The following is a 10497-nucleotide window of genomic DNA, read 5'->3' on the forward strand; positions in this document are numbered from 1 at the left end:
GTTGTAGAATGAGGCTGGCATTGGAGTGGGGGTAAGACTGAGAAAAACTGGATGAAATATGTTTACGGCATTGAAGTCTATGGGGGAGAGAATAGACAATGCGTATATTTTTTTCTTGTGGCAATAGTATCCTCTTTTAATGTTGTTGCTGTTGTGTACCATCAAGTCAGACATAGCTGACTCTGGAAGGGCTTTCAGAGGCATTATCCTGCACAGGAAGAGATTGGCCTCCGCCCATGGGGCAGCTGGTGGATTTGAACTGTCTGCCTTTGAGATTGCAGTGCAACTTCTTACCACGAGGCCTCCAGAACGTTCATCTTTTAGTAATAAGAAAAGAAATTGATAAATTCTATTAATAAGAAAGGGAGCTCTGGTGACTTAATGATAAGGAGCTACGCTGCTCACCCCGAAGCAAGTGGTTTGAAGCCACCAGCTACTCCAAGGGAGAAGGATGGGCAGTCTCCTCCTGTGCTATTGCTGTCGCTCAAAACCCACTGGAGGTTCAGCTATGGGTAAATTCCAACTCAATGTTACATTAACAACAGCCACATTAATAAGAAAGATAATTGTGAGAAATAGCATTTGAATTGCTAGTAAATACTTGCTGAGAAAACTTACATTTCCATTCTTCTTCCATTACTCACATCTTTATGTATTTTTTCCCAAATGCTGCTTTAATAAGTTGTCTTTAATATATAATAGTAATATGATCTATTTGAGACGAAAATAAAAATTTGACTATAAAGTATGAACTATTGGATGAAAATATTAAGAGTAGCCAGTAGATTGAGAGTGTTCACAGCTTCACTTTGCTCGGCTCCACAGTTAACACTCTAGGTACCAGCAGTCAGGAAATCAAAAAGCATATCGCGATGGGAAAGTCTGCCGTTAGGGACCTCTCAAACGTACTCAGGAGCAACAGTGTCTCTCTGGAGACTAAGGTGCGCCTGATACAGGTCATGGTATTTGCAATCGCTTGTTATGCATCAGAGAGTTGGACAATGACTAGGGAGGACAGAAGGAGAGTGGATGCTTTTGAGCTGTGGTGCTGGAGAAGGGTACTGAATGTACCCTGGACTGAAAGGGTAAAGCCTGTTTGTTCATTGGAGGCAAGGGTTTTGAAGCTCTGTCTCATATACTTTGAACATATTACTATGAGGGACCAGTCCTTGAAGAACTACATCATGCTTGAAAGGGTACAGAGTCAGTGCAAGGAGGCAAGGATTCTGGGGCTTCATCTGACATACTTTGGACATGTTGCCAGGAGGGATGGGTCCTTGGAGAGGGACATCATGCTTGGGAGGGTGGAGGGACAGCGCAGGAGGGGAAGACCTTTTATGAGATGGATTGATTCGGTGACTGGGATAATCGGGATGGGTGTGTCAGAGGCGGTGCGGTTGGCGCAGGATAGAGCAGGGTTTAGAGCTGTTGTGCATAGGGTCGCTATGAGTCGGAAACGACTCGATGGCACATAACAACAACAACAATCTAGTGTTTGTGTTATCACTATCTGACTCCATATTACCTAAAGGAGATTTCATGATAATTCTTAAACAATAAAAAGAAAATTTCTAAAACACATGGAATGTTATATTGTGAAATGAACCCACCCCCACATCCTTCCCTCCTCACCTCCACTTCTCATTTCCTCCACCCCCTCCTTCCTTCCCTTGCTTCCTGTCTTCTTTCCTTTCCCAGATATAGTAAAAAAGTGATTGAAGTCATTAAAAAGGGCACTGTCCAAAGAATTTGAAAATTTGGGAATAATACAAAAGTCTGTAAATCAATGAACTCTAGAACCTCTTCTTTTCCCTTTAAAGCACTGATTGTAGCAATTCTTGACCACAGATGCAATGTAAAGAAATGTTTTTCTAAGCAAATACTGATTCACAAATACCTCTTCGAAGCTATCTTCACCCTGTATATTTCAATTTTTTAAAATTTTTTAATGTTTATCTCTGTGGTAGGCATTTATGACTTTAAAATTAGTGTGATAAAACGTTAACATTTCACCAAGTTGTTTTCTGTTGTGTGATAACATTCTTGTTTTATTAGGGAGGCGGCCTCTAACAATGAAACTATGGCAACAATCCTTCTTCAAAATCTGTTAATACAATTGGATGAACAGTTAGGCCGAGTTTCCAAAGAGAAAAATCTGCTCTTGATTCACAATCTGAAAAGAATTAGGAAAATCCTCCAGGTGAGAATGCATTTTACTTTTTAAAAAAATGTTTGCATCTATGAGTCTTCTGTTCAGATTTTAATAACTGTCATGTATGAGTCATAATTTTTATAAACTAGATTTTAGGGGAGATATTTGAATTCTAATTGTTTTTAAATTTTATATTGAATTTTATTTCATGATCCCATTTTTTCCCATAAAAATAATTTTTCAATGTATATTATAAACAAGAAGGGGTGAGTGTGTGTGTACATTTTGTACAATTATTAAATATGTCTTAAGTTATAATCAAATTCAACAACCTTGAATGAGAGATGAAAAAGATAATAATCAATTTCCTCATTATCTTCCCAATCTTTCCTTGCCTCTATCACAATAATTTAGACTTGACATTGTTACCCTTCTTAGGTGGTGGCATCTTGAGTATAAGTTAAATCTATATACTCAAGAGTATATCTCTATCTAATCTCTATCTCTAACTCTGTATCTATATATCTCCTAGACTGTTCAGATCTTACTTTCTCTAAAAGTATTCTTGAGCCCTCTTTAGCCCCTACCACAAAGGTTTACCAGGCAAAGATCTGTTTTCCTCACACCTGTATTTCCCCACATCTGACGACAATAATTAGTATAATCAGAATCAGCATTATTGACCTGCCTAGATGTTTGCCTTCTTTCACAAACTATAATATTCTTGAGACAAGAACTCTGATATTCAACTTTAACTTTCCAGTTCTGAGTATAAGGCCTGATACAAAATAGAAGACATGACTGAGTTAATGAGATGACACAGCTTTGCTGGCTGAAACTGAGGAGGATTTGAAACATTTGCTGCAGAGAGTTAAAGATTGCAAACTTCAGTATGGATTTCATCTCAACATGAAGAAAACAGAGATCCTCACCACTTGACCAACAGGCAGTATCATGACAGATGGAGAAAAGATTGAGGTTGTTGATGATTTCATCTTTTTTTAGATCCACAATCAACATTCTTGGAATCAACAGTCAGGAAATCAAAAGACAAGTTGCATTGGGAAAATATACATCAAGGATCTCTCCAGAGTGACAGAGCAAAAATGTCAGTCTAGAGACTAAGGTGCACCTGATCCAGGTCACGGTTTTCTCAATTGCTTGGCTCCACAGTCAACACTCTTGGCACCAATAACCAGGAAATTAAAAGACGTATTGTGATGGGAAAGTCTGCAGTTGGAGACCTCTGTAAAGCACTGAAGAGCAATGATGTCAGTCTGGAGACTAAGGTGCACATGATACATGCCACAGTCTGCAATCACTTGCTATGCATCAGAGGGCTGGACAATGAATAAGGATGAAAGAAGAAGAGCCAATGTTTTTGAGCTGTGATGCTGGAGAAGAGTACTGAACATACCATGGACTGAAAGGGTAAAGCCTGTTTGTTCATTGGAGGCAAGGGTTTTGAAGCTCTGTCTCATATACTTTGAACATATTACTATGAGGGACCAGTCCTTGAAGAACTACATCATGCTTGAAAGGGTACAGAGTCAGTGCAAAAGAAAAAGGCTCTAGGTGAGATGGATTGACACAGTAGCTATGGCAATGGGGAAGGTGTGTCAGATGGTAAGGTTGACACAGAATAGGGCAAGGCTCAGAGCCATTGTATATAGGGTCCCTATCAGTTATAGCTGACTTGATGGCACATAACAACAACAATATTGAGTTAAATCCTCTTAATTTAGTGCTTTAAGCAATCAGCTTACAACAGGGGTTAGCAAACTATAGCCCATAAGTGAACTCTGGCCCACTAACTGAATTATATACAATTTATGATTAAAAATTATTTTTAAAATGTTTAAATAGTGGGAGAAATAATACTTGGTGATACAAAAAATTATGTGAGATCCAAATTTCGGTGTTTGTAAATGAAATTACACTGTACAGAATCATGCTCTCTTGTTTATGATTGTTTTAACTGTTGTTTTTGCGCTACAGTGGCAGAGGTGAGTAGCTGGAGCAGACAGCACATGATCACAAAGCCTAAAACAGAAATGTTATATGTCTGTATTATATATACTATTTCATTTGTCCTGTTTAGAGAGGGACATGAACAATGACTTCAAATTCTGACTCAAAATGTGGCCATGAGCAAACCACTTACTCTCTCTAGAGTCCCTATTACCTTTTAGTGTTGATGAGGATGATTATTACCTGTTGTGTTGTTGTTGTTATGTTCTGTCAAGTCACCTGCAACTCATAGCGATCCCATGTACAACAGCCCTAAACCCTGCCCTAATCTGTGTCAATCTCACTGTCTCTGACACACCTACCCCCACTATCCCAGTCCATCTCATCGAGGGTCTTCCTCTCCTGTGCTGTCTCTCCACCCTCCCAAGCATGATGTCCATCTCCAAGGACTGCACCCTCCTTGCAACATGTCCAAAGTATGTCAGATGAACCTTCGGAATCCTTGCCTCCAAGGAGCCACCTGGTTTAATCCTCTCCAAGATGAATCTGTTCGTTTTCTTAGCAGACCATGGTATATTCAATACTCTTCTCCAACACCACAGCTCAAAAGTATCAGCTCTCCTTCTATCATCCCTAGTCATTGTCCAGCTCTCTGATGCATAGCAAATGATTGCAAAGACCATGGCATGTATCATGTGCACCTTAGTCTCCAGACTGACATCTTTGCTCTTCAGTACTTTACAGCGGTCTCTAACCACAGACTTTTCCATCACAATACGTCTTTTAATTTCCTGGTTGCTGGTGCCAAGAGTGTTGACTGTGGAGCCAAGGAAACTAAAACGGAACAATCTCAATCTCTTCACCATCCATCATGATGCTGCCAATCAGCCCAGTGGTGAGAATCTTTGTTTTCTTGATATTGAGGCTCAATCCATACTGAAGACTGCAATCCCTGACCTTCCACAGCAAGTGCTTCAAGTCGTCCTCAGTTTCAGCAAACAGGGTTGTGTCATCTGCATAATGCAGATTATTGATGATTCTTTCTCCAATCCTGATTTCTCCTCATAGAGCCCAGCCTCCCAGATAATCTGTTCGGCATAAAGATGGAAAAGGTTTGGAGATAGGACACATCCTTGACACACACCCTTCCCAATTTAAAACCATGCAGTGTTTCCTTGCTCTGTTCTGGAGACTACCTCCTGGTCCAAGTATAGGTTTCGCATTAGCACAATAAAGTGTTCTGAGATTCTCATTCTTCTCAGAGTCAGCCACAGTTTGTTATAGGGCAACAGAGGTGGAGCTTTCAAGTATGGAAATACTAAGGAAGAGGAACAGTTGTAAGCAGACACTAGTGGTTGAAACATGGAATGTGAGAACAGTGAACGTAGGAAAATTAGATATAAGGAAGAAATGGAATGCATAAATATTGACATACTAGGTATTGATGAGATGAGATGGACTGACATGGGACATTTTGAATCAGATGATCATATGATCTACTATGCTGGAGATAAAAAGGTGAGGAAAAACGGGGTTGATTTCATAGTTAAAAAAGTAATTTCTTTAAATATAACATTGTGAGTGTCAGGATAATATCAATAATATCCATATGCATGATTATTACCTACCTTTTGTTAAGTGAAGAGCAGGTTTTAAATTAGTGATTTTTTTGCTTAAAGAAAATGGTATCTTTTTAGTGTAAGTTAAGGGTAAATGTCCATCCTTTTTCTACTGGGGAAAAGATTACAAGAGATGCTTCTCTTCTTCCCAATCCTATCAGATAAATCTTACTAGATATCATTTCTATCTCACTACTCCACTTCTTGAGACCCTGCAGTAACATCAGCCCATGCACAAGTTCTCACTCTTGTGTCATTAGCCCTCAAGACCCTGATTTCCTTATATTTTTCCCAACAAATTTCCTGGGACTCCTCTTTTTTAATCTCAGAAAAGTAAATCTACTCCCAAACACACTGAACTCATTCGACTACTTCGAGGCCATGAAAACCCCAAGAATGCTTTGTTGTCTTTCTTCCAAACTGAGTGCAAAGGAGATTACTTCACAGTAAGGACACCTTCATCACATCCTTCAGTTCTTGCCTTCATCTTTTGCAGGGTTCTGATTGCAAAAGAACCAGCTTCACCTAACCTCTCTTTCATTCTGTGCTGAATGTGTCTAACATGGTCACAAGCTTTGAAGGTAAAAGCCTCAGCTCTTTTTATAACCTCCTTATCTCTTGTTAAAGGTCTTCCCCTTTTATACAAACTTTCCTTGATGTCCTTTTCCAAGGACTTGGTCCCTCCTAAAGTAAGTGCGATAAAGCTTCACCCTCCTGGCCATGTGCCTAAAGTATGTGTGATGGAACCTCAAAATCCTTGCTTCCAGGGAGCAGCGGGTATCACTCTCTCTAAGACAGACCTGTTTGTTCTCCTGGTAGTCCACGGTATGTTCAATACTCTTCTCCAGCACCACAACTCAAAGGCATCAAACCTCCTATCATCCTTCATCCAGTTCTTTGATGTGAAGACCATGGCCTAGATCAGGCACACCTTAGTCTCCACACTGACTTCATTGTTCTTCAGTATTCTAGAGAGGTCCCTGATAGCAGACTTTCCCAATGCAATTCATCTTTTGATTTCCTAACTGCTGGTACCAAGAGTGTTGATTGTGGAACCAAACAAAGTGAAATAAATTATCAACAATTTCAATCTCTTCTCCATCCATCATGAAGCTGCTAATGGGTCCAGTAGTGACAATCTTTGTTTTCTTGATGTTGACCTTCAATCCATAACAGCCCTTGACCTTCTGCAGCAAATGCCTCATGTCCTCTACAGTTTCAGCAATCAAGGTTGTGTCATCTGCATACCACAGATTGTTTATGACTCTTCCTCGGATCCTAATACCACATTCCTCTTCATAAAGTGTAGCCTCCCAAATGATCTGTCTGCATATAATTTGAAAAGCTATGGAGCTAGGATGCAACCCTTATGTACAACTTTTCTGATCCTGAACCATGCAGTGTTTCCCTGCTCTGTTTTGACTACTGCTTCCTGGTCTAAGTTTAGGTTTCACATGAGCACATCTACATGTTCTGGGAATCTCCATTCTCCTCAAGTTTAACCACTATTTGTTGTGATCCACACAGTCAAATGCCTTTGCACAGCCAATGAATCACAGATAGACATTCTTCTGGTACCCTATTTTTTCAGCCAAGATCCATCTAACATTGGCTATGATGTCCCTACTGCCACCATCTCTTCTAAATCTAGTCTGTAAATCTGGAAGTTCTCTGTTGAAGTACTGTTCCATTCATTTCTGAATAGTCTTCAGTAGGATCTTGATGGCATGTGAAATTAGTGATACCATTCGATAATTACCATACTCTGTTGGGCCACCTTTTTTTGGAATGGGAATAAAAACAGATCTCTTCCAGTCAATCAGCCAGGTGGTTGTCCTCCAGATTTCTTGGCATAATTTGGTGAATTCATCAAGGGCAACATCTGTTTCTTGAAATACGTCAACTGGTCTTCCATCAATTCCTGAGGCCTTGTTTTTTTGCCAATTCCTTCAAAGCAGCTTGAACTTCCTCTTTCATCACCATAGTCTCTTGATCATTAAATTCTTCTGTGTCAGCCAATTCTTTTTGGTATAGTGACTCTATATATGTGTACTACTTCTATCTTCTTTTGATGCTTCCTGGGTCATTCAATATTCTGCCATTAGCATCCTTAAGTATTGCAACTTCAGGCTTGAATTTGCTCTTCAGTTCCTTAAGCTTAGGAAAGGCCAAGCAAGTTTATCCTTTTTTATTTTCTGACTCTAGCTTGTTGGACATTTCATTATAATATTTTGCCTTATGGTTCTATGTTGCCTTTTGAAATCTTCTGTTTAGCTCCTTAACAATCTCTTTTAGCTGTTATAACAACAACAACAATGGGGTAAACAATATAGTATCTAGGGAATTCAGCAGGTATGCTGTGGCTATGTGCCACTGAGTTGGAACCAATATACAGCTGGCCTTCTAGTGGGTTTCAGAGGCAGTAACTCACACAGGAGGAGATTGCACAGCACACTCTTCCCCTGCGGAGGGACTGGTGGATGCAAACCGCCAGTCTTTGGGATTGCAGTGCACCTTCTTACCACTTCCACTAGACTATCATAGCTCCCCTCAGCAGGCATGTTGTTGTTATGTGCCTTTCAGTTGTCTGTGACTCATAGCAACCCTAAATACAATAGCTCTCAACCCTGCCCTATCCTGAGCCAGTCTCATTGACTCTGACACACCTAATCTCACTGATCCAGTTACTGTGTCAATCCACCTCATCCAGGGTCTTCCTCTCTTGTGCTGTCTCTCCACTCTTCCAAGCATGATGTCCTTCTCCAAGGATGTGGTCCCTCCTGGGCACGTGCCCAAAATATGTAAGATGGAGCTTCAAAATCCTTGCCTCCAAGAAGCAGCTTGGTTTTACCCTCTCCAAGACAGACCTAGATCTGTCTGTTCTCTTGGCAGTCCACAGTATGTTCAGCACCCTTCTCTAGCACCACTACTCAAAGGTATTGATACTTCTTTAATCATCCTTAGTCATCGTCCAGCTCTCTGATGCATAACAAATAATTGCGAAGACCATGGCCTGGATCAGGCACACCTTAGTATCCAGACTGACATCATTACTCTTTATCACTCTAGAGAGGTCCCTGAGAGCAGATTTTCTCAGTGCACTTTGTCTTTACCACTAGGCCACCAGAGCTCTGTAATGCATTATAATAACAGACAAGGAAGAAGAAAAAGCAACAGGCCCTAGAACAATGCTGGCCCAAGGATGACCACCTAGTCTTGGTGACTTTGCAAACTATCTGAATCTTTAAAAAAAAAGTGTCCTTTCATCTCATAAATATTTCCTCCCCAATGAAGTCTCACTCAAGTTAATGAAAAAACATTTCTATTAACTCAGGTTAATGAAAAGAATTAATAGGTATGGATATTTTTTCAAACTATATACTTTTAGATAATTATCTTTGACTCAATGCTTTTAACTATGAAGACATTAACATTTTTTAATTTGCTTCCACCTCTCATCTCAACCTCTTAATTTTTGTCAGTTACATTTTTATTGCTATACTTTCATCTTGTTCTATAAATGGGATCCTCACATTCTTTTTACATCATGTGTAAATAGACTCAGTGCCCACCAATTCTCCCTTTACCATTACTTTTATATCCTCAAGTTGGTTTTGTTTTTTAAAATTTTATTCCTAACCAGCTGGATTTAATCTCTTTGCAGTCATTAATCCATAGATACTAGAGAGTGTGAGGTCAGCCCGAACTTTCCTTTGTTGTTGTTGTCAAATGCCATCGAGTCGCAGACGACTCATAGTGACCCTATGAAGGAGAGTCCTCGATTCTTGTGTGCCTTTCATCCTTTCTCCAGGTTCATAGGGTTTCCAGAGGCAAGCTATTACGGAAGTGGATGCCACTCCTCCTTCCAAGCTTGTTTTAATTGAGGGGCTCCACCCCACTCTCTGTCTGCACTGGGTAGCCAGCCATTAAGGCATTTGACACATCAGTGTCACAGGAACTTTCCTTTACATACATTATTTGCATGAAGGCCTGGATAGCCCCAAGATTGCACTTTTATGTTTTAAGTTCTCCTATTACAGGGTAAATATTTGTTTTGATTTTTCACTATCACTTTCTTCTGGGATAACCTTTGTTTCTTTAACCCCTTAACTCAGTGATCTCAGGGACATCATTCTGGAGTTTTGCACCAAACAACACTTTGAACTAAGAACACATGTAATTAAGAGAATTTGCTGATCTATGACTAGCTGTTTCTTTGTTATGTGCCATCATGTTTCCTGTGACTCATAGTGACCCTATGTACAATCGCTCTGAACCCTGCCCTGTCCTGAGCCAGTCACTGACTCTGACACACTTACTCCCATTGCGCCAGTTACTGTGTCAATCCATCTCATCCAAGGCCTTCCTCTTCTGTGCTGCCCCTTCACCCTTCCAAGCATGATGTCCTTCCCCAAGGAGTGGGAACTCCTGGCCATGTGCCCAAAGTATGTGAGACAGAGCTTCAAAATCCTTGCCTTCCAAGAGAAACTTGGTTTCACCCTCTCCGTGAGAGACATATTTGTTCTCCTGGTGGTCTGTGATATATGTTCAATGGGATTTGGTAGATGAGAAGGGTTATCCTGGTGGAGGGTGGAGCTGGAAAGTAAGTGGGTCAAGGCACTGGGCTAAGGGTGGGGTCAACACTTTAACTAACGCTTACCCCCACAATAAGGGATTTATTTATCTTTAACTGCTCCACAAATTGCTGTCTGTCAGATACTCCTCTAAATCTGAACATTCAGATTAAGACAGACT

The 10497-nt window shown here is 40.3% G+C and overlaps 1 protein-coding gene across 1 annotated transcript in view; it reads left to right on the forward strand.

Moving 5' to 3' along the window:
- STAT4 (signal transducer and activator of transcription 4) overlaps positions 1–10497 on the forward strand; it is a 141883-nt gene that overhangs the window by 4131 nt on the left and 127255 nt on the right. The window contains exon 3 of the mRNA XM_006878751.1: positions 2056–2200. Within this exon, the coding sequence (XP_006878813.1) occupies positions 2056–2200 (145 nt within the window). The remainder of the gene's footprint in view (positions 1–2055; positions 2201–10497) is intronic.

The sequence above is a fragment of the Elephantulus edwardii genome, unplaced genomic scaffold (genome assembly GCF_000299155.1).
Source record: "Elephantulus edwardii isolate Elephantulus edwardi_28Jun2011 unplaced genomic scaffold, EleEdw1.0 scaffold00001, whole genome shotgun sequence".
NCBI classification, from domain to species: Eukaryota; Metazoa; Chordata; class Mammalia; order Macroscelidea; family Macroscelididae; genus Elephantulus; species Elephantulus edwardii.